The following is a 23094-nucleotide window of genomic DNA, read 5'->3' as shown; positions in this document are numbered from 1 at the left end:
AAAATAAATAAATAAATAAGGGATTTCAAAATGCCAAACAGCTGATTCAGACTCATTACATGTGAGAATCTGTTGCTTTCCTTGTTTAATATCATTATAAATTTTATAAATTGAAGGTCTTTGGGTTTTACAGTTTAGTGTTCCAACAAACAAGGAATTCAAAGGCGTCATCTTGGCCCCTGGGATTTTTATTTGAAAAGAATTGTTGGTTGTAGTCTTGCTTGTTTCAAGAAATATTTTTAATCAAAATAAATTTTTTTTACTGGTTCTCTGAAGTAGCACCGCAGGAATGCACTTGACTAGTGAAACTTCCCAAGAAGTGTTTGTGTTCAGGAAATCCTGGGTTCAAATCCCAGCAGTGATTTCTACAGTCAGCACAATTTTACTTCTTTTCTACTGAGCCTTCAAGGGACGAGGGAACTATTAACAAAATGGTGGTCAGTGGCAGTGATATGTTTTGACACTGGCTTCTTTTGACCAGTATGGTGTGAGAGGCGCTGTGGCTTAGTTGGTCAAAGCGCCTGTCTAGTAAACAGGAGATCCTGGGCTCAAATCCCAGCAGTGCCTTTAATGTTGTCTTCCGAAATGTCTCTTTCAATTAAACCCACTCATGGCAAAACAGATGCATCATTGTACTGCACAGTGAGTACAAGGCCAAGCAGTAGAAGGGTGGTGTGGCTTAGTTGGTCAAAGCGCCTATCTTGGAAATAGGAGATCCCGGGTTCAAATCCCAGCGGTGCCTTGAAGTCATGTATGGTAATTAATTAAGTAAAGGGCTTTTGTATGTTCCCAATCATAAGCAACCAATTGCAATTTGGAAGTTATCGTCAGTATGCAATAATGCTAAACTTAATGGGATTTCAAAATAACATATTCCTTGTTAAACATCATTATAAATTGAATGTCTTTGGATTTTACAATTTAGCGTTCTAACAAACAAGCAATTAAAAGGTGTCATCTTAATCGTAACATTAATCATATCAACATTAATCTATTTTTAGTAAGAATCCATTTGTTGCTGGCTCTCTGGTTGAATTTTGTATGGCGCTGTGGCTTAGTTGGTCAAAGCACCTGTCTAGTAAACAGGAGATCCTGGGTTCAAATCCCAGCAGTGCCTTTTCTAGTTGGCACAAGTCTATGCTATGCTTCAAAATATCAACTATTAGGGCTGGGTATCGATTCAGATTTTCCAGATCGTTTCAATTCGATTTTCAAGGACTCAGTTCAATCCGATTCACGATTCGATTCGATTCAATTCAATTCAGTTCAATATCGATTCAGTCAAGTATATTTCAATTATGATACAAAACTTGCTTGGATATTAAGATATTTTCTGAGAACTAAACTATATTTAACAAGGAACCCTCTGACCTGGTGCATTACTATTAAAAATACTGTTTACATTAAGAATTGACCCCAAAGCAGTACATTAGTCATCATGTAGTTTTATTTAACATTACCTGACCAACACATACAAAATAAATATTTTAAATTAAATCTAATCACAAGGCAGACAATTTAAATGAAGTGGCTACAAAAAATGGAAACAAAGGACATCTACAAGTTTGCTGCTTGTAACCGTCTTATAAAGCTTTTGTGCAATACACTACAGTGGTTGTGATGCACACATTGACTGTATCAGAGGAGAAACAATATACGCAGGTGAACCCTGCAGCAAAGTGAACCCTCTTCCTCAGAGAGGATTTTTGTCTCCCAGTTTGTTCCTGGCGGCAGAGTAGAGTGAGCCGTCTTTCTTCTCAGAGGATCTTTGTCCCATGAGAGCAGGCACGCTGCTGTCCGTGTCCGCAGTGTAAACAACTTTTGCTGGCGATTTGACAGTCACTAGAAGCACATTATGACCCTTTGTAAAAGTTTCTGTGTGTTACCTGTGTTGTACATGAGCTAATGTTAACGGCTAAGGACTAAGAGGCTGTCCGGTATGTGTGTGTGTGTGTGTGTCTGAATGTCTGAGGAGCGTCAGTATGTTAGCTTGTTAGCCGTAACGTTAGCCTTGCTGTTTGTCATGTTAATGTTATCGTTGGCAGCCCTGAATAGCTTGTAAAGCTTTAGCATTGTTAGTTAACACATTTGTTATCGGCCCATCTGTTTACTGCTACAGAAAAATAATAAATCTTTGGTTTATTTGCACAACGTCACCTCTCTGCCGTCTTTTATCACGCTTGCTAACGCTAAGTTAACTTTACCAGCAGATCTGTATGAGGTACAAACTGAGGCTACAGTTAGCAGTGTGCTGATGCTTAGTGGTATTTCTTAATCTTTTCTGTGAAACTAATGTGCATTTAATAAACATGCGTACATTATTAGCGTTATATTTTTAGGGGAAAATGCGAATGAAAATACTCGCACCGTAGACCCATGCCTTCAGTGGACGTGCTCCCACCATTGTTTGCTGCTCTGTCTTCATTCAGTGTCCGGCCGTCTCGCGAGATCTCTCGCCATGACCTCAGGTGCTAAATGCTGATCTCGCGAGACTACCTGGGTTGATAGTACTGCAGGCTGCTGCAGTTTGCTACCGGCTGTACAACACGTCCACAGAGGAAAATAGTCATAGTAAAAGATAGATTTTTTAATTAATGAATCGATATTGTGCCATTTAAAGGAAAATCGATTCGAATCGATTAAATCGATTTTTTCAACCCAGCTCTATCAACTATTGAATTAAGTACAGGAACTTGTGTGTTTCCAATCATAAGCAGCTAGTGATTTGGGAGTTACCTTTAAAACTCAAAAAAAAAAGAAAGGGCATTTCAAAATGCCAAACAGCTGGTTCAAACTTATTAAATACGAGGATCTGTTGCTTTCCTGGTTTAATATCATTATACATTCATGTAGATTGTTTATAAATGGATTGCCATTGGGGTTTACAAATTAGGTTTTACCAGTTTTTACTGGCTTTCTGGTCAACTTTTCTTGGGCGCTGTGGCTTAGTTGGTCAAAGTGCCTGTCTAGTAAACAGGAGATCTTGGGTTCAAATCCCAGCAGTGCCTTGTGCTTGAAAGAGGGCACATTACTATTTAACATTATCTGACTATTAACATAAGGAGATTAAAGGATTGTTTCCCCCTTAAGATGTTGGAGGTTTAAAATTGAATACAGAATTCATACTTTTTAAATGGACCTGCTGGCATACTTATGTGATTTTTTAAAATGCTAAGTTATGATATCAAATCCATTTTTACCCACACATCTTTTCACTGCCTTGTATAGTTTGTCATTGGGTGTTTTAGGGCACCAGGGTTTGATGATATGATGGTATATATCATGCAAGTGTGGTAATGTGTCTTGTAGAAGGGTTCATACGGCGCTGTGGCTTAGTTGGTTAAAGCGCCTGTCTAGTAAACAGGAGATCCTGGGTTCGAATCCCAGCAGTGCCTTTTCAGAGGTTCAGTTAACACCAGCCTCACAGCATAACTTGGAAAAAGACAATTCTGTGTGCAGTCATTGTACTCTGCATTGTTGTGTGCTATCCTTGGACTTTGGAGTGTGTTGTTCCAGCACATAAGGAACTAGAACCATGGAAAACGTTGAATATGGCAATGTGTTGCTCCACCAAATTTGTACTCAAACGTTGCTGCACAATGCTTTGGCTTAGTTGGTTAAAGTGACTCTCTCGTTAACAGTAGCTCTGGGGTTTAAATCCCAGCAGTGCCTTTTCACAAAGTGCTATCTCAAATGTCAACCTGAACTTACTGTAGAGGTGCTTTTAGAGGAGCAGTATTTCTTATTTGCAGTGTACTTTAGCATTGGTGTCTCTGCAGGATGTGATTTGTAACCACAATGCTTGACCTTTATTTATCCTTAGGATAAACATACACTTACAGGGAAACTCAGGAACACAGAATACCTTACTGCTACCTTCAGAATAGACCTGCAAGTTCTTAAATTCACTAGATCTATTTTTTGAACAAATGATCATTTTGCTAAATAGGTGTCATCATTTATTCAAGCAGCTAGGTCTGGGTGGCCATTAAAACCCCTTTCTCTTTTATCTCACTGATCGGATACAGATGTGGCATATCTTTATCCTTATTTGTCCTGTTGGTTGCATCATTTCTATTTGGGTAAATAAAGTGAACATTGGTGGCCTATTAAGGTTGATTATCCCTGAAATGTGGTCTATATGAAATTGAAAGATTACAGAGATTTGTTTTTAAAATTTTTGTATATAGATATCAGTCAGCCTAATGAACTTTTAAACTATATATTTCTGTTACATAGGAGTCTGTGTATGTCAGGGATTTGTATTGCAGCATGTTGATACTGACATGGAGAATAAAAATGGCTGTCACTGACAGTCTAGTTTAGTTTGGACCAGAGGACACACATCTGTCCAACAGCAAGAAGAAAGAGAGCTTCAATGCCTCGAGTTAGGACACATTTTCGATAACATACACACCAACATCTGTGATCAAGTGTCATGTTGCAGAATAGGGTGACTTTGGTCAGCTCGTGAGTGAGAGATCGCAGCAATGTTGTGATTATAACTAACACCAAAAACCCCCCACATTATCTGTTTACTGATTTGTTCTGGTACTTTGTAGTTATGGCCAGTACTAGCTTCATAGACATCACATGGGCTGTTGGATAATGTTGCGTGTCTTTCCACATTTTTCACTATTTTAGGGAGTATTGCTTTCCAGTAGCATCACAAAACAGCTGCCCCGTGTGAGGCTCGAACTCACGACCTTCAGATTATGAGACTGACGCGCTGCCTACTGCGCCAACGAGGCCTGTAGGAGTATTTGAGCATGTGTGGTTTGCTCTGCATACTCAATACTTTAGGTCGGGGGTGGAGTTGTCTGTGTGATCAGTGGTGGGAGCGTGTCCCATTTCAACTGACATGCACAGGGGTGGAGTTAAACACAACACACATGCTCCGGCCTCTCACAGTTGATCATTGACAGTTGGAAATATTGCACTCTTGTATGTGCCTCTCTGTGCAGGAGTTAAAAGACTGGTTCAGTCATTAAGAATTTCTCATGCCTCTTTTTAGGTAAAGCCAGAAATCTAAAGCAGCCCCCCGTTTGGGAAACATAATGTACGCAGCAGGTTTAACACAAAATGACGCCTTGGGAAACATTTGACAAGAAGCACTGTCCTAGTTGTTTGGGCTGTAATTAGTATAGAGAGAATTGGCAGTAATTATGCTGTCTACGCTTACAGTAAGTGTTGTCTTCCTTTCTGCGTCTTGCCCCACTGTTTCCCTTCCCTGGTGTCTCTTGATTGTAGCTGTTAAGTTCCCTCATACAGTTGCACTGTTAAACAGTATTGGCTCTGTTACTTGAAGGGCTACCTTGGGCTACATATATTCTAAGCTGTTTTAATAGCTTATTCAAACTTGTACTTAGCAAAAGGCACAGCACCAGTGCATTTTCCAAACAGTCAAAGGACAGAAATGTTAAATTCTTCAGGCGGTATTACATCCAGCTAAACAAAAAATGTTTTGTCCTTCCATGCTGTGGTTGATATTGTAATTGTGGGATGCCTAATGTTAGAAAATAGTGTAAGCGAAAGACAAGTGCTTTGTCTGTGAATGCTGCGAGCTACAATGAAGCCGATTTGTGTTCTTGTGTTTGAAATTGTAGCTATTAAGTCATGTTTAATGTGTGTTTCAGGTGCGTTTTGAATCAGCTTAACTTTATAGCACTTCATAGAAACCCCGCTGATGACTAGTATTTTGGAGGTGTAACTGCAGAGTGACACAGACACACCACCGCGCATGTATAAATGCTCACAATGGCATAGGCCATGTGCGTAGCTGACGCACTAGTATAAATCCTGCCGTACTCATGTTGGTCTTAAAGTTAATTTTGCTACTCTGAAGTGCAGAGCAGCTAACTAAGCAATGGAGACTATAGGGTGGGCAATGGGCACATAACTGCCTTTATGTCAGCAAAGTGGACACCCATACACACAAAAAGATAGATTACAACACAAAACACTAAAATGGATTGCATTTGAAATGCTGCAATAAAGCCCATTGAGTAAGGGGAGCACTAGACTAAGCATTTTTTCCTTAAAATGAACCACTTAGCTCCTGGTTAAAGGGTGTCAGGCTATCAAAAGCAAAATTAACCAAAACTGACATTCCCCAAACCCTCTTAACAAGCCCTCAGCAAGTGATTGACATGGGGCCATCCAAGCGGGCTAGTGAGTCCCAAACATTTACATGTGAATCAGCAAAAAGAGAATGCTAATGATTAGGTTACTTGTCAAACCACTTCCACACTCACTCCATCCAAAGTAAAAGACCAGAGCAAAAACACAACAGTAAAGGAGAGTGGCTTGATTTCTTCTTCCTCCCATCACAACATTCTACCTTACAGTCATGATTTAGTCTAAATAACCTGAGTCTTGAAAAAGACCAAACCTCTGTTCTGTGGCCTTCTGCTTCCTATGACGGCTTATATTGTGTTTGAATATAGCTTAAAAGACACTTTGGTTGTATTGACACATGTTCCTGTTTTCAAACAACAGTTTTAACAAGTGATTTTATTTGGCTCACACCCGATAATTGCAGTGAACAGTAAATCCTGTGCTGCTGCGCTGAGATTTTAATCAAATCACTGTTTTATGCTGCTGAGTCATTTGACAACATTAAACCGTACTATAACGTTAAAGCCTCATAACAGCAACAAGAAAGCCTAGTGCCTGCTGCTCTTACTACATTTCTTTATTTGTCAAAGTCTTTCTAATAGTTTTATCATTTAATGGTGATGCAATGCATTGCAATATATCGCTTTAATAAAAACAGTTTTTGCAAGGTTGCCGAGCTAAAGATCGTCCTTTCCAAGGGCATAGCCGCAGGGCTGTGGCATAGTTAGTTAAAACGCCTGTCTAGTAATCCCAGCAGTGCCTTCTGTGAAACACTGTGCTTGGTTTGTTGCTGTTAGACCTTCATGATGCTGCTCTTGTCTTTAGCCTTTGGTGCTCCAAAAACATATTTACAACATATTCCAGTTGTCAGTGGCAGTTATGAGGTCACTTTTGTCCTTGTATGCACGCAGCAGGTGCTGTGGCTGAATTGGTTAAAATGTCAAATTAATAGAAAAATTGGTCAGTTTCAGTCATTTGAATCTGTAGTATTGCCATGCTAAACTCAAAGGAAATGAGGGGATATAAATGATTAAACAGAAACGCTAAACATTTGCTGATTCCACCTTCTTAAATGTGAGTATTTGCGGTTCTTGTTTTACATATTTTATACACTGAATATCCTTGGAATGTTGTTTCGATAAAGACGGACTTCAAACATTACTCCCAGGGCAGGTGCTACATGGCGCTGTGGCTTAGTTGGTTAAAGCGCCTGTCTAGTAAACAGGAGATCCTGGGTTCAAATCCCAGCAGTGCCTTTTCCACAGTCCAGGTCAGCTGTAGTTGATAAGATATGCAAACAGAGGATTATATACGTCAAGAGCAGTCCTCCTGGAAAAACTACAGAGATAGAGCTTCCATGTATGCTGCATAACTGTTATATATGGAATTGCTTTGATAATGGAAGTCGCTGAAGATTCTCAGTCATCCAGGTCACGGTAATGATAAGTGCGATATTGTAGGCAACTGGACTTGCTTGTGTTTCTTGAAGGCGTCTCATCCAAGAAGCTTCTTCAGTTCTAAATGACTGGGACGGAGTTGCAGGCTTTAAACTCTGTGTGGGTGTTAACCCTTGCAGAGTTGTTAAGGTCACAATTTGAGTCGTTGACCCACCTGGCCATCATGTGAGTCGTTAGGGTCAGGTGGGATCAGATGTGAATAGGTGTGAAGTCATCTAAGGAGGGATCCCAAGACTGCATTGTAGGTGGGTGATAAGTGTTGTAACGATGGTCGTTCCAGTTTGACGTAGATGGGTTCTTTTACGCCTCTTTCAAACTATCTTTCTTCCCTGGCCAAGATGTGCACGTTGCTTCCTCCAAAGGAGTGTCCCTTCTCCTGTAGATGTAAGTGGACAGCTGAGTCTTGACCTGATGAGCTGGCTCTCCTGTGCTGTTCCATGCTCTTGTGGAGTGGTTGTTTTGTTTCCCCAATGTATAAATCTGTGCATTCCTGGCTGCACTGAACTGCATACACTACATTACTCTGCTTATGTCCGGGTGTTTTGTCCTTGGGGTGGAGTTTCTCAGATACTCCTGCAACAATGTTGTTTCATTTTTGTGTCTTTTCCTCGCTGCCTGCTTGATAATGGAAGTTTGAATTGTGTGCGGAAAAGAACAAAGACATGTTTTATGTGTCAGGATGAGACAATCAACTTTTGTGGCCTGGAATCAAACTTTTAAGTCCATGAGTAATTATTAATCACACGGCGGGAGGGCGCTGTGGCTTAGTTGGTCAAAGGGTCTGTCTAGTAAACAGAAGATCCTACGACTGTATCCCAGCAGTGCCTTTTCTACATGCCAGAACAAATATTATCTTTTGTAAAACTTTATTTTGTCAGATTTTTCATCTGATCTTGTCAAAATTAAGATTTCTTGCCCAATAGAGACTGAGAGGAGACACAACACAAGCATAGCCATTCACACAAAAGCACATTCTTACAAACCTTATCAGAAACAATCACAGACATCTGTGAAAAATTGCTCAATGGGTCGAGTCCTCAACAGTTAGCTAAAACTGAGATCTGGACTGGGGAAAATCATCAAATGTTATCGTGAGATGTTATGTACTGAGGCAGCTTTAGTGGGAGTTATTTGTAGTATATACACATATAACATATTGAAGTAGTCTAATTTATGTCAAGATATGCAGGTAAAATGTTTTGTGAGCACCTGGTGTGGTCATGTCCAGTATACCTGCTGCTTTGTTCATTCAGAAAACAGTAGCAGTACATTTATCTGTCCGTGTAATCGTATACCTAATGTTTTGTTTTTCATTCTGCACATTCCTGGGCTTTGATAAGAACTTCCACTGTCTCTGCTGCCAGGGTGCTGTGTGACATAGAGAGGGCAAGGGGGGAAAGTTTGTAGGGGGTTGTGTATTAGTAGGTCAGAACATGGGGTGGTCTGGCAATTAAAAGAAAAAAAAACAACCCTGCTGCATCTGTTATGCTGTTTTCTTTTCTGTTGAGTCCACTCTTGAGACGCATGAGACCAAACATTTTTTTAATCACAGTGTACAGAATATCAATGGAACAAGTATCTAATTTATATCTGCTTCCTCCTGTCTTTAATATACATCTTACAAATGGCAATGACTTGTGAGCTGCTGGTTGGCTTTATAACAATTATTCAAAATGACTTTAAATACTAATGTCCTTCAGACACTTGAATAAATATTTGTCTCTTTCTGTCTCTGTAGGAGCTACAGCCTGAAGAAGGGACAGCTGGAGAGGGACTATGCACAGGTAAGATTGTCTGGATTCTAGCTGGATATGTTAAACAAATCCTATATATTTATACCTCTCTTCAAAGCCTTGCCCAAAGTCTTTGAAGCTGCGCAATATTGTAAGCACATAACATTTACAGTTTACTTTATCATAGGCAGATTGGCAATGTGTACACTGCATTTTGACAAGTGTGCATGTGGCGCTGTGGCTTAGTTGGTTAAAGCGCCTGTCTAGTAAACAGGAGATCCTGGGTTCGAATCCCAGCAGTGCCTTTTTCTCAGTCCAGTTTAGTTGTGATTGAGGAGATGGTATAAGTTAAGCGCTGTCTGTCCTCTCTCTGAAAAACTAGTGGGACTAGTAAAGCCCTCTATCTCTGCTTGTTGACACAGGACTGTGATGCCTTGCCTCTGTGATGAGTCAAACGGCTATATATAAGTAAAAAGGTTCCATCTCTCAGGGTTGTAGACTGTAAATAAAGATGGCTGATGCATCTCCACTTCCCCCCACGGTACAAAAATAAAGCCAAAATATCACGGGTATGGACACTGTCATCTTACGTTGATGATGTCATTTGGAGCCATAGTCTGTGCAGTATCGGCTGATAGAGCCACAGTGTCAGAGTCCTGCCCTTATACCCACCTGATTGGCCTGACTCATGATGTACTTTGAGTGTTTTAGTTTGAGCCATGTCCCATCCTAAACATGGAGAAGGCAGGATTAATGACGTGTACTGCAGCCTGCCACCAGGGGCTGATTGAGATTTTTTGGCTTCGCTTTTGCAGAGCTGTCATGTCATCCAACGTTGTGTGGACTATGAGATTAGTCAACTTTTGTGGCCTCACTGGTCTGAGATCAGACCTGTATGCCCAAAACTTCTTGTCAGTCCAGCAGTAATTGTAGAGCTGTCATGTTGTGGTTCAGACCATTTTTAGGTGCATGAGGAAGTCATGGAGGATTATGTAGGATATATAAAATTTCAAAACCCTTTGAATTTTTTTTTTTTTTTTTTTTAAACGATGAATATAACAAACAAACATCTGTACATCAGTCTTAAAGCCTGACCCAAAAGTTCAGAAGTTATGCATTAAGCGCTTAATGTTTCAGGTAAACTTGGCTGTTTCCAGTTACCTTTATTTCATACTTACTGTCTTTAAAGCAAGATGTTATGTTGGTTATTTAATTCAATGTGTTATCTTAAGGAAACTATATTTGAAGGTTGCCAGTTTAAGCCTTGCTTTCTTTTTTATGTGGTGCTGTGGCTTAGTGGTGAATGCGCCTGTCTCGTAAACAAGAGGTCCTGGGTTCAAATCCCAGCAGTGCCTTTATACCGAGGTGCCAAACATACAGTCCATGGGCCAGAACCAGCTCGTGCGTTGCCAAAGGATCCTATCTGGCCCTCTAGATGTCTAGCCTAATAGGTGCCAGGTTTCAGGAGCAAGTTAAACAAAAAAATACGGTTAACTTGTTCTTTAAATTCTGCTTGAGAGGGTTTTCCACCCTTACCAGAATACATTTCCCTGATATAACAATTAATATTTATTGTGACCATGTTTAAAGATATTGAACATTGTGCAAAATGTTGTCAGTCAGCAGCTTCAGTTCAAAATAATCTGTATCAGACTGCATCACACCTTTATCAGGAAACATATGGATAAGTGCACATGTAATGACAGCAAGAAGTACACTGACTGAATATGGAAAAACTGAGACATACTGTTGAAATTGCACGAATTTTTAAGACATGTCAGGCTGTTCATCTGTTTTGTAAAAGGCTGAGCGTCTACAGAATGCACTTGTTATTCTTTACACAAAAAAAGCGAACATATTGGAGCTGATTATAGGATATTGTGCAATGGTTTTATTGGTATATGGCCCATCCAAGATCAAATTAGGCTGTATGTGGCCCATGAGTTTGACACCCCCGCTTTACACAGAAGGTTAAGGAGAGAGAACTGTACATAAGGGTCTTAGAGCTCTCCTATAGCCTGACCACGAGGCTCAGAAGTTGTGTATTAAGCACTTAGTTTTCAGTTGAACTTGACTTTTCGGCACATTTGTTTCAGATTAAATATAAACTGCAAAATTAATGCTTAAGGGGTGTTTCAGGCAAGTGGCCAGATACATCAGAGATTAAAAAGTGAGTGGAATGTTGAAATGTTCAAATAAGTATTGAATAATATTTCAGTTTAACCTTAAATGCCACTTTGCTCATCGTGTAGCCTGAAGCAAAAAAAGGCAAGGCAGAACTGATAATTTGCAAACAAAATAGAGCACCTTCTATGCAGTTAGTATGCTCTAATACCCTTTTGAGACGGGATCGCTTTTATTGGGGGTGAAAAAATCAATACAGCATAGTATTGCAATATTTTTGTGTGCAAGATTGTATCGTCACACAGTGACATATATCGATTCTTAATAATACAATTATCAATATTACAAATACAAATTAAACTTTAGGTAGTCAGCTAGAGTAATATAATTAACTGCACAGTTTTTCTTCAGGGGCATAATTTACAGTTGAAAAAGGTAATAAATCACAATATTTTGCAGTACTCAACATATCGCAACATACTTAAAATTGCAGTAATATTGTACAGTGACTTAATTGTCATGATAATATCTTTTCATGGATCCTCTGGTGATTCCCATCCCTTTTTTGTCTTCCACTATATGCTAATTTACAATAAATGGTGGGATAAAAAGATTATTGTTAGGGATACATTTTAGTTTGTGCTTTTATTTCCATGCAGTCACTGTGTCTCTTCTGATGAAAATGACAATGTATGCTACCTTAAACAGGATTAAAATAAGATTTCAAAGGGAAGTATGTACTGTGTATGTGCTACCAACTTAAATCAGCTGCTTGCAAAAGATTAGACCTGCTGATTTATTTTTGATTTGTTCTTCAAATGCACACAAACTCACACATGTGCTGCAGGCAACATTTGGTTTCACTTCTCGTATTCCTTTTTAGTTGTTCGCAGATGTTTCAATGTTTATTTCTCTCTTTCTTCCGGGCATTCCATCTGTCTGTTTTCAGATTTATGAAATACTGCATAGTAATCCTGGCTCTTGTAAATTGGAGACAGCATGGGGGATTTTGCATGTAAATAAGCCCTATATCCATTCAGCAATAGACTGTGTAGCCATTTTTCACTGTATACTACTTTGCATTTTTGCCACTTGGAATTCTACCTGAGCAAGCAGCCCTAAATGATCTCTGTAGTCTCAGTAGACTTCTTTAACGGGCAGGGTTTCAATCTCAGAGTTTCACTCCCAAACCAACAGAGGGTCTGTTCTCTGTGCAGGTTCAAACTGCACACAATCTCTTTTCCTTTTTTTCTTACTGAGGTCTAAGTAACAGAGTTTAAGCTCGAAACACCGGAGTTCTTAGTCAGCAGATCACTTGGAGATCATAATTAGCACAATTTTCATACATTTTATGTATAAATTGATAATTAAAATAATCGTTAGTTGCAGCGCCATTCACATCTGCTACTGGTTTAACATCAAGGAAGGAGCTGCTTAGCTATACTGCTTCAGTATATTAAAGATTGTACTTTTTCATGCAATGAAAAATTGAATCATATTGAGTTAAGATGTTTGTTGAAACAGCTTTTGATCCCTTGAGACTGGAAATGATTTCAAGCTAAAGGGGCATTTCAGCAGCTCTGTCATTAGTATTCATACTTGAGGGAGGACATTTGCAAGTGTTTGTATTTCTAAACACAGTGGGCAGGAATGACTGCTTCCTTACCATGAAATTATTTTTACCCATCAGACAGCCACTCTGTAGTGTGCTGCAGATTTGTCAGGATGCACAAAACCAAAATACATTTCCCAGCAGACGGCTGCATCAGCATACTCCTCTTACTGAGCATTAGTTGAGCGGTGTCTGCATAGAAACCTAGCAGCACTTGCCGCCAACCGTGTGAAAGATTGTCTGATTTTTATTGTATTTTGATGCTGCTCAGCTTAAGCTTCCCTCACATGCACACTCACACACACATCCATGCAGGCACGCTGAGAAACGCTCTCAGATGCAAAATCCTCCTGTAGCTTAATGAAAAACATTTGAATGCATTACCGACCCAGCTTTTAACTACATATGAAACGTATGTGGCTATCCACACACATAGCTCTTAGTTTGTAGCCCCATATCCTGATTGTACAGTCACATGAGAGGCTGAGATGGACTGAGTGAAGATGATGTGCGGAGAGAGGAGGAAAGTGTTTGTTTGTGTGTTTGTTTGAGGGTGTATGTCTTCATTTGCATGCGGTTTGAATGATTAAGTGTGAGTTTCCTGTGGTCAACCCCTCTGGTTTCAGACACTCATTATCTCCCCCTCCCCACTCTGTTTTCCTCTCTCTCTATTTCTCACTATTCTCCCTCAGCACTGTCTTGTTCACCTTAAAAATAGAGGTTGCCTAGCAACCCCCCTCCTCCCCACTCAGTAGGACAATGGATCCCCTCCTAATTGTAGCTGTGTGCATGACTGCGTGTGCATTAATGTGTGGGAATGTCTGAGCGGATTGTTGTTTTATAATGTATACATGATAAATAAGCAAGCTAATTATTTTTTCCCCTTACTGTTATCAAAATAATATTTTATTATGCCACATCTGCCCTTGCCTCTTGTCTCTTTTTCCAATAGACACTTAGGTAGTCGACCACTGGTGGAAACTCCACTCCCTCATTGGCTCAGCTGATCAGCTGGTCCAACAGAGAGACAGACAGAAAATTAGATGAAGACAGAGCGAGGGACAGACAGAGTGGCAAGGAGAGAAATACACGAGTGTTTAAAAAGACCAGAGAGGCGTTGTACAGAGGACAACAGAGAGGGAAAGAAAGTGAAGATGTTATTGTTTGACCTTTGTCCTTTCACTGTGTCAGACCAGACGTCCCCCTCTGAAGGAGTCAGCCGCAATTACCAGCCGCCAATCAAACGCTCCATGTATTCTGTGTGTGTGGTAGCATGTGAGCGTTAGCTATTTGTCCTGTATTCTCCTCCCACGATCAGCATTACTGGAATAGTTTTAGGCTGGGGTCACACTTCACTGTACTGCCCAAAAAGGCCAGCCTGCTGTGGCTGTCACTGTGTGTCGGTGTCCCTCTGCGTACATAAATCAGCCCTAACATTATGGGTGTTTTTCATGGTCTGTAACTTCTCTGAATAACTTATGAATTTTTATGTTGCGTTGACACATCAGATCTGGAATAGTCTGCCCATGGTGGATAATCTGCAAACGTAAACACGCTGAAAGCAGATTTCTTTGTAATTCTAATGACTGTTTCTCCATTCCTCCCTATTTATTTCCTTCTCTCTTTGTACTCCTCTCACCCTTTCTTCCTTCCATACATTGACACATACCTTAGATAACAATATCCCAGGCACTCATCTATTTAAGCCAATTCATTATGTATTTTTCTGTTATGTATCCAATATGGCACCAAAATTTGATCTACACTGGTTTGACAAGGTTAATAGAAAGGAAAAGAAGTCTGACAGCAGGAGAGAGATTAGTGAAGAGGAAAGTTTCCTCTTTAATCTCCCTCTTCTCTCTCACATTCACCTTCCTCTTACCTATCCCCTGTCTTTAGCTGAGCTCAGATGGGGATGTCAAAGACGTCCTAACACAAAACACACACACACTAACGAGGCAGGGAGTGCAGACAGGAAGAGACAGGAGAGAAAAATCAAGTATATTGATTTAAGAGGAAGTTGAGAAAGTACGGGGGTTGAAAAGGCAGACACACAGAGGCAGGAAGAAATCAGAGAGAGACAGCAGATAGAAAGCGAGCGAAAGTGACTGAGCCAGAGACAGCAGAAAATAAGTGAGTGGAAGAGCGAGAGTAAACACAAGTATCAAGGTGACTGTCTGCAGAGTTGTTTGGCAGGATGTGCGGCTGAGAGAACAGTGAAGAATGGATGCAGAGAGCAGAGTTATGAGGGGATGAATGAAGCATAGACACATTTAACAACAGTGTTGTCCTCAACTCTGATTCTTGCTCTCTGTATTTCCGTATTTTATCTTCACACGTAGAGGTTCAGAGTGTTGGATTTAGGGGGATATATTGGCAGACAAGGAATATAACAAATATGTTTTCTGAAAATAAGAAGAAATTTATATCTACATACAGAGCGGGTCCTCATGTACAGAGATCGCCATGTTGCCTTGCTATGTTTCTACAGAAGCCCTAAACGGACAAACAAACACTGGCTCTAGACAGGGCTATTTGTATTTTTGCATTAGCCACTGTAGTTAGCAGCCACTCCGCGACGAGCAGCGTTGTGAAAACAGACTTTGCAATGTGAAACTGCATGATTCAGTGTGTTTTTTTACCTGTTTAAATCACTAAGTCTGTTTGTTTTGGAGAGGAGGAGACCTCTGTGGATAAATTGGCTCCCAGTATAAACCTCCTGAACGTCTAGATCTTAAGTTATCAGAGATAAAAGGTGAGCACACATTAGCAGGTGCTGGGCGTGCAACGTGCCAAACAGCATGGGAGAAACACTGATTTGTAATGTGAAACTGCTTTTTTCAGTGTTTTTACCTGTTTAAACCACCTGGTCTGTGGGGTTCAGAAAGGAGGAGACCTCTGTGGATAATTCAGCTCCTAGTTGAACAATTAAAACTGAAGGAAATCTAACCAGGAGAAGTTACAGATGGTTGCTAGGTGCCACTAAATCCCTCTAATGCGTACACATTGGACCTTTAATACACTACCTTACATCAAGTTTGCTCTAAAGCAATCATCAGTTGCTGTTTGGGCAAGTGTAGCGGGGGTGTAAAAAAAACTAAAGAACAAGTTAACAGTAAACATGTCATCCTGCAAAAAAATAAAGTCGCCTCTCAGGCCTATGAGTAACAGTTATGTCACCTTATTCTGACCAGTAATTGTAGTGTCTCCCATGAACTTATCTGTAATTTAGAAAATGCCAGAATGCACCAATGAACTCACAGAGATCGTTTGACAATGATGAGAATAATCACAGACCGTTACTAACTGACATGCTTAAATCGCACTCTATTCAACAATAATCAGTGTCTCTTCCTCTTCCTCTTACTTTTTTTTTTGGTCTATCAACCCGTCTCACACACTGGTCTCCTCAGGATATCCTGCTGTTTGGGTACCTTGTTTGCCACTCTGATCACAAAAACAGGATGTATGTGTGCGAGTGCGTCTGTTTCACTGTTTTGTGTGTGTATGTGTGTGTGTGTGTGTGTGTGTGTGTGTGTGTGTGTTAAAAGGAGCAGTTCCACCTCACCCAGACCACACAGGAAGGGCAAAGGAGAGAGAGTTGCCATAGTAACATACTGTTCAGGTGGTTGTCAGGTGATGGCTGCATAGAAAGGAGGATGGATGGATGAGATGAGGGAGGTGGGGTGAGAGGATAGGTGAGGGAAGCATAGAAAGCTATAGACGAGAGAGATAAACAGGGTGGAAGAGGGGAAGCTACAGAGAGGCAGTCAGGGGAAAATGGAAGAGCATCCGAAATCCTCCCGAGTCGGCCAACAACACCTCAGCTGTCACAAATCAGTCACTCAGCGTGCTTCTCACCATTCAGTCATTGCCAAGTTTAGCTGTCATTGCTCTTGCTCAGATAACAGGTATGTCACCACAGAGTCATTTAAGAGGCTTTAAATTGTGTGCTGGCATTAAAAAAACAAGGAAGGGCAGGAAAGGGAGGTGGTCTTTTCTGACGGGTTACCATTACAATAAGTAATAGGGAGACAGCGTCACTCCTGCTACTTTATGTTCTGGCTTGTGAAGTTATGCCCATGTTTATAAAGGCTTAATCCAGTTTGTTTCATTTCTGCAATACCCACATGTAACATTGATAATTGTTCCTTCTGCCCGTGTTGACTGTGAAGTCTTAAGACTATTCCAGTGTGAGTCAGCGCTCCTTGTTTTGTTTGCAGAATCAAACTAGAATGTTTCTGATACCCAAACCATTGCCTACAGGTTTGGGTATCAGAAACATTCTAGTTTATGTTTGAAGTCCGGATAGTATTGACCCATCATGTTTGAGCGGAGGGTAAACACTCCATGTGGAGAGGTGGAATGAACTGGCTAAAATGCAACCTCAGAACCCGTCAGATATTGTCTGATGATGATTTAGCTTTATAAGAACTTTCTAATTTTTCTGCATTTATATTTATATCGGTTCATGGAGATAAACTGAAATGACCGTTGCACAGTAGAGGAAGTGTTGACCCGGATATTTGCTGGAACTCCCTAAATGTTGTCCATTACCCTTAGAGGCTTTATCGTTTTCAGACCGATAGCCGATTGGAGCCGAGATAAAGCTAAAGCTGACATGAGGCTTCAGCAGTAGGAGTTATGGAGAATTCAGTCGGTGCAGGGGCTGACAAGCATCAGAAATGTACTGCGGATAAATAGTTTTTCATTTGCCTGCCTACGGTAGCTCTACTTGCCCATTGTGTAACTGGAAAGCTCATGAAAAGGGGGCCTTGATTGATTGCTATAGATAGGAGTTCATAACTTATAGACAGCAGGACATTTGCGGAGCTGCAACTCATTGTCGAGAAAGCTTTTCATTATTTTCTCGATTAATGGATAAGTTGTTCGGTCTATGAAATGTCAGAAAACTGTGAAAAATGTCGATGTTTCCCAAAGCCCAAGATGGCATGGTCTAGGAGGACAGACGCTAGAAAATATTCACATTTAAGAAGCTGAGATCAGAGAATATGGATTATTTTTTTTCCTTAAAAAGGTAGTTGGCAATTAATTTAATAGTTGAGAACTAATCTATCGGTATCAAGTTTTGTGGAAGCAATCTATGCAGAGATTACAGTGACCAATAACTCTCTCAATATAAATATGGGTATGTGAGAGTTGTTTTAAGATGGACTTGAGAACATGAAAGTATCCTTCAACAAACGGCAAGTCAACTGGCTGAAGCACATGCTCATAGTGTCCACTAGGGGCAACTAATGAGCACTAATCCCAGATGTCCAACCGGACAATTCAGGATACAGTGTCTAGTGTCACTGTATTGTTAAATGTGTCACTGTTTCACTGTAGCAGGTGCAGGACTTTTATATTTTGGGGATCTGAGTAATTATCAGACAATGTGAAGCCTTATAACCCAGTCAAATGAATATGGAGCAGTGTGGTGTGGAAGTCAAGCTGTCAAATCAGCCCTCCTGTCAGCCAGCCAGCTCACAGTCAGTGGCTGTCTCAGCTGTCAGTCACTGTCCTCGCTTCACCCCCCCACAAACACTCACACATACACAAATGATCTCTGTTTATACAGTAGGAAGGCAATTAAATTCCAGGCACTTGTATTGCAATTTTAATGTTGAATGCCTCTCCAGCCCTCCTTCACACATTCCCTCTTTCCCCTCTCTTTTTTTCTAACAAACACAGTCTCACAGTCTTTCATCAGAGCCATCCACACCCACTCCACCCTTCCCTCGAGAGCATGAGAGGTTGACTATTCTTGAAAAGAACGTGTTTCCTCATGCATTGGACAGGGCAGTTTTTGTGCCATGGCTTTTCTTTGTGTGTATGTGGGTGTTTGTGTGTGTGTAAGTGTACTTCATCTGGTATTTTTCTGCATCTTAAAGTGCAGGTTACGTCAATGAGACTGGCAGTGGTTAACCATTTCCTGAGGTAACCGGTACAGTTAGTTAGTAATAGGTTACCTCTTCTTCATGTAAGCTACGTTCATCTTCATGGCAGCTTTGCCACAGTATGACACAGTAGTTGTGCTGACCTCTACACTCAATTTAATCTGTTACAAAATATTTATGCTACTGGCTGCCAATTTACCCAGACAGGAACACTGCTGAGGTAATGGAGAGTTGTTCCTAGATTAACTGCTGACTCTTTTCTAGAAAAAAAAAAGTCTGGGTTTTGCCATTTTGTAGGGGATTTAACTGGTGGGTGCTAGGGGTCGCTGGGCCACTGTCTCCCCCAGGATACCAGCTTGTGTGTCAGCTTGAGGGAACCAAATTTAAGGTCCAGGGAAGAAGAGGGAGAACTGGTAGATATTGCTTTCGATGGCCTTATTCACCATGTGAGTGAGGGCAAGATGAGAGAGAAATAGAAGGTAATTCAATCAAATATGTCCCATGACAAAGACAGAGAGAGAAAGAGAGGATGATGTGTTTTATTTCATCTGTGAATACGTAGGCCTAAAGCTGAAGGGAATTCTTTGTGTTTACTTGTTGCCCCAACGGACATAGGCATTGCTAATCTTTTTTTTTTTTTTTTTAACAGTGTTTTATGCACATGAGTCTATTGGCAAGACTTTTTTTAAATTCAGAATATAACGTATAATTGGAAGTATCCCACTTTTAAGTAAAAATAATATAAATCTACGTGCCTTGATGATGTCATTCTTTATATAGCTAACATATCAATTGTTTTTAAAGGGATAGTTCAGGTTTTCGAAGTGGGGCTACATGAGATGATTATCTATAGTTAGTTTATTACGTACAGTAGATGGCAGTCAGCTCACTCCCTGTTTGGAGAAGCAGACGGGACTAGCAATTCAAAAGCTCTGTAGATGAGGCTTAGCAGCGAATTGTATTTTAGCAACTTAAAAAAACGCCTACCTAAAAAAAAATTGCTTTACCTACCATCAGACCACCCTCTCCACTGGTGCTACATTTTCTCATCCTTATAACTTCTGTATTCCTATGCATAAGTGCTGCTGTGCTGCCAATTGTGTTATGCCACAGGTCACCTGTTTGTGTCAGACTTTCAGACATTTATGGAGGAGACAAGCTTCTGGGGTGCTAGTCCTGTCTGATTCTCCAAACAGGGAGCACGCTGACTGCAATCTACTTTATGTAATACACTGACTAATAGATAATCATCTCATTCAGCCCCTTCTCAAAAGACCCAGACTATCCCTTTGGACTCAGTAAGCATTGATGATATTTGAACGGAATTTCTCCCATTTGTCCGGGTCATTGAAGTCTTTCAGGACTCATGAACAGGAACCCTGATGTTGATGCTTGTGTTAAGGGAGCGAAGGGAGTGATGGTATAACACTTGAAAATAGGCCTGTGAGAAAATTGTAATTGTATTATTAGAGATGGAGAGTGAAGGACGGAGAGAGACGAGCAGAGAGTTGATGACAGATTTACATACAGATTTATATGGAATAGGAATGAAATAGATGCAGGGGGAATGTGCCTTGTGAGAAATGAATCAGTGTCCCTAAGCTCTGTTTGCTCTGATTGGGTTGTTGTATTTGTTTTATTAATGAGGATTTGCTCTCTCACCCATCCCTACACACACACACACACACACACACACACACACACACACACTCATCCACTCCAGTGTCTGTGACTTGTCGCTACTGACACAGTGACCCAGTCCAGAAGATGTAGGTTAGCCTTTCTTGCAGCCCTCTGGGTTTCTGCTCGTACTCACAGGAACTGACTGGGGAGTCACTGATGCTGACGCAGGGCTGATCCACTATATATTGGTAGTGTTTACTGAGCAAAAGCCAAGATTTTGGCTGTGTACTTGAAACAGAAATATAAAGACTGCTAAAAAAGGCACTTACCAAGTGAGAATAAAGTCCAAATCAGCTGTATTAAAGCCCCTCACACTCAAAGGAGTGGAGCGCGCTGCAGTGCAAGTTAAGTGTTGACCTGGTTACCTAAGTACTTCTTATCACCCAAACAAAGTGAAAAATATGTCCAGTATGTTAAGTAAAACCTAACAAATTGATTGCTAACAGTTATTTTATCCTGCCTTGGTTTTCTGACCTTTTCCACAACCTCAGTCTTCTAAAAGAGCTCTAATGGCTTCATATTTGCTAAGAAAGGTTGTTATTTCATGAGAGACTTCTAGCAGCAGTGCAGCAGTGAAATATCTGGATGCATTCTTGAAATTTAAAGTATTTTATACCGTGGCCAAGAAAAGCAGCCGCAATCTATTAAAACAGTACAAATACTAGACACTTAGAACATAGTGCTGGTCAACAGTCTATCGTTTGATCTGATATTATATAACATCTGGTAAGGGGTCATGTTATAAGCATAGCACCTCAAGTTACACTAATAAAGAAAAGATCTGATGCAATAGAGCTTCATGCTGTCCTGTTGTTGCCTTCATTATTCCCCGTCATTTTTTTTCCTACATATGTTCTTACGTGTTCCCAGTACACTGTAATCTGGACACAGTACAAATTCAGCAGACAACAGCGGGCACTTTGCAGGTAATTTTTGTCACTGCATCATCTTTATATTTGTGCTTTCAGGCTCTGCAGAAGTTAGCGAGCCAGTACCTAAAGAGAGACTGGCCTGGAATCAACCCTGACGACCAGAGGACAGACTACAGGTAGGTGTACATGTGTGTGTATGTGTGTGCATATGACATGTAGGAAAAACATAATGTTAGGCATGCATAATTAGGGCTGTGTATTGCTTAAAAATTGTGGTGCTAGTACCCTTAAATTGATACAGATACCAATACAGTACTTCATTTGATACCTTTTTTTTTTTTTCAACTTCATTCGATACCCATCATGTGAATGGAAGCATTCAGTTGTATAAAATGCCACCACCACTCATTTGGTGGCATCCCGGCACACTGAACTGCCAACTTCATCAGATACACTGCGCTTAACATCACCACATCACAGACCATGCAAATAGACATTTTTTTCTAGATCTGGGTACAAAATGATCGAATGCAGGTATGGTTTGACTGGAGAAGTTTCAATGCTACTTCATACTGAGATATTTTGGCCAATACCTTAAAGGCGTTGAGAACCGATACCCAGCCCCATGTCTGATGTTGGATTTTTTTGCCAATACATGGTATGCTGATTCTTTCCAACTCATATTGGCCGATGCTAGTGCAAATACATGTACATATTTTTTCCACCCAGTTGTAGAGAACATCGGGTCTCTCCTGTAGTGGAGTTCACATATTCACGAGTGTGCAGATATTTCTTTTTAAAGTCTTTATCTGCAGATTCCGATGACGTACAGATATCATTGCGCATCCCTACGTAATATGTTCTAAAGCACATTTATGAGCCATTGTTTACTGTAGCAGAGGCATCGAAATATAAAGCTGTTTTGGGGTTGTTGGTTCTAGCAACTACTGCATCATTTCTACACAAATTCTTCCCCTTCCAGGTACCTGCACATACAGTTTTTTTTTTCAGGCAAACATACAGTGGTGCAGAGACTTTAAAAATTCAGCCACTCTGCAGGAGAATTCGTTGCTTTTGGGAGTCGAAGTTAGAATTTGGTGGTCACAGGTTCAAGTTTAAGGTCACTGCCTCCTCACAAAACATGTTTTTGGCCGTTACACAAGAATTCATACACTAGTTATGACAAAACTTCACACAGATGATAAATGGAACTCCATTTGTATAGCGCCTATTTAGTCTTCCGAGCACTCAAAGCACTTTTTACTACAAGTCACATTCACCCATTCACATACTGGTGGCCAAGGCTACCATACAAGGTTGCACCTGCTACTCAGTTTTTAACACACACACACACACTGATAGAACAGCCATTGGGAGCAATTTGGGGTTCAGTATTTTGCCTAAGGATACTTTGACATGCAGACTGGAGGAGCCGGGGATGGAACTGCTAATCTGCCGATTAGTGGACGACCCGCTCGACCCTTGAGCCACAAGTGATCATGCTTTATATCCAAAAGATCAAAGGTCAACTTAACTGTGACATCATAATGTTCCTCAAAAACACTTTTCTGGCCGTTATTTTGCGTCGTAACTCAG

General features: G+C 40.6%; 2 protein-coding genes and 8 non-coding genes across 11 annotated transcripts in view; 8 read left to right on the top strand and 2 right to left on the bottom strand.

The window, feature by feature from the left end:
* The window catches only part of fchsd2 (FCH and double SH3 domains 2), a 92582-nt gene that overhangs the window by 18794 nt on the left and 50694 nt on the right, over nt 1–23094 (top strand). For both annotated transcript variants that reach the window (XM_033630959.2, XM_033630960.2), the window contains exons 3-4: nt 9313–9358; nt 21595–21674. In XM_033630959.2, the coding sequence (XP_033486850.1) occupies nt 9313–9358; nt 21595–21674 (126 nt within the window). The remainder of the gene's footprint in view (nt 1–9312; nt 9359–21594; nt 21675–23094) is intronic.
* p2ry2.1 (purinergic receptor P2Y2, tandem duplicate 1) overlaps nt 1–23094 on the bottom strand; it is a 65919-nt gene that overhangs the window by 28152 nt on the left and 14673 nt on the right. The gene's annotated exons all lie outside the window — the stretch shown is intronic.
* Nucleotides 494–567, top strand: trnat-agu (transfer RNA threonine (anticodon AGU)). The gene has a single exon. It is a non-coding gene; the product is annotated as a tRNA-Thr (tRNA).
* Nucleotides 1044–1117, top strand: trnat-agu (transfer RNA threonine (anticodon AGU)). The gene has a single exon. It is a non-coding gene; the product is annotated as a tRNA-Thr (tRNA).
* On the top strand, nt 2935–3008 carry trnat-agu (transfer RNA threonine (anticodon AGU)). The gene has a single exon. It is a non-coding gene; the product is annotated as a tRNA-Thr (tRNA).
* Nucleotides 3322–3395, top strand: trnat-agu (transfer RNA threonine (anticodon AGU)). The gene has a single exon. It is a non-coding gene; the product is annotated as a tRNA-Thr (tRNA).
* Nucleotides 4679–4751, bottom strand: trnam-cau (transfer RNA methionine (anticodon CAU)). Its single transcript has one exon. It is a non-coding gene; the product is annotated as a tRNA-Met (tRNA).
* Nucleotides 7300–7373, top strand: trnat-agu (transfer RNA threonine (anticodon AGU)). The gene has a single exon. It is a non-coding gene; the product is annotated as a tRNA-Thr (tRNA).
* Nucleotides 9539–9612, top strand: trnat-agu (transfer RNA threonine (anticodon AGU)). Its single transcript has one exon. It is a non-coding gene; the product is annotated as a tRNA-Thr (tRNA).
* Nucleotides 10590–10662, top strand: trnat-cgu (transfer RNA threonine (anticodon CGU)). Its single transcript has one exon. It is a non-coding gene; the product is annotated as a tRNA-Thr (tRNA).

Source organism: Epinephelus lanceolatus, chromosome 4 (genome assembly GCF_041903045.1).
Source record: "Epinephelus lanceolatus isolate andai-2023 chromosome 4, ASM4190304v1, whole genome shotgun sequence".
Taxonomy (NCBI): Eukaryota; Metazoa; Chordata; class Actinopteri; order Perciformes; family Serranidae; genus Epinephelus; species Epinephelus lanceolatus.
Note: the sequence above shows the minus strand (reverse complement) of the source record. Positions and strands in the feature narration are given on the sequence as shown.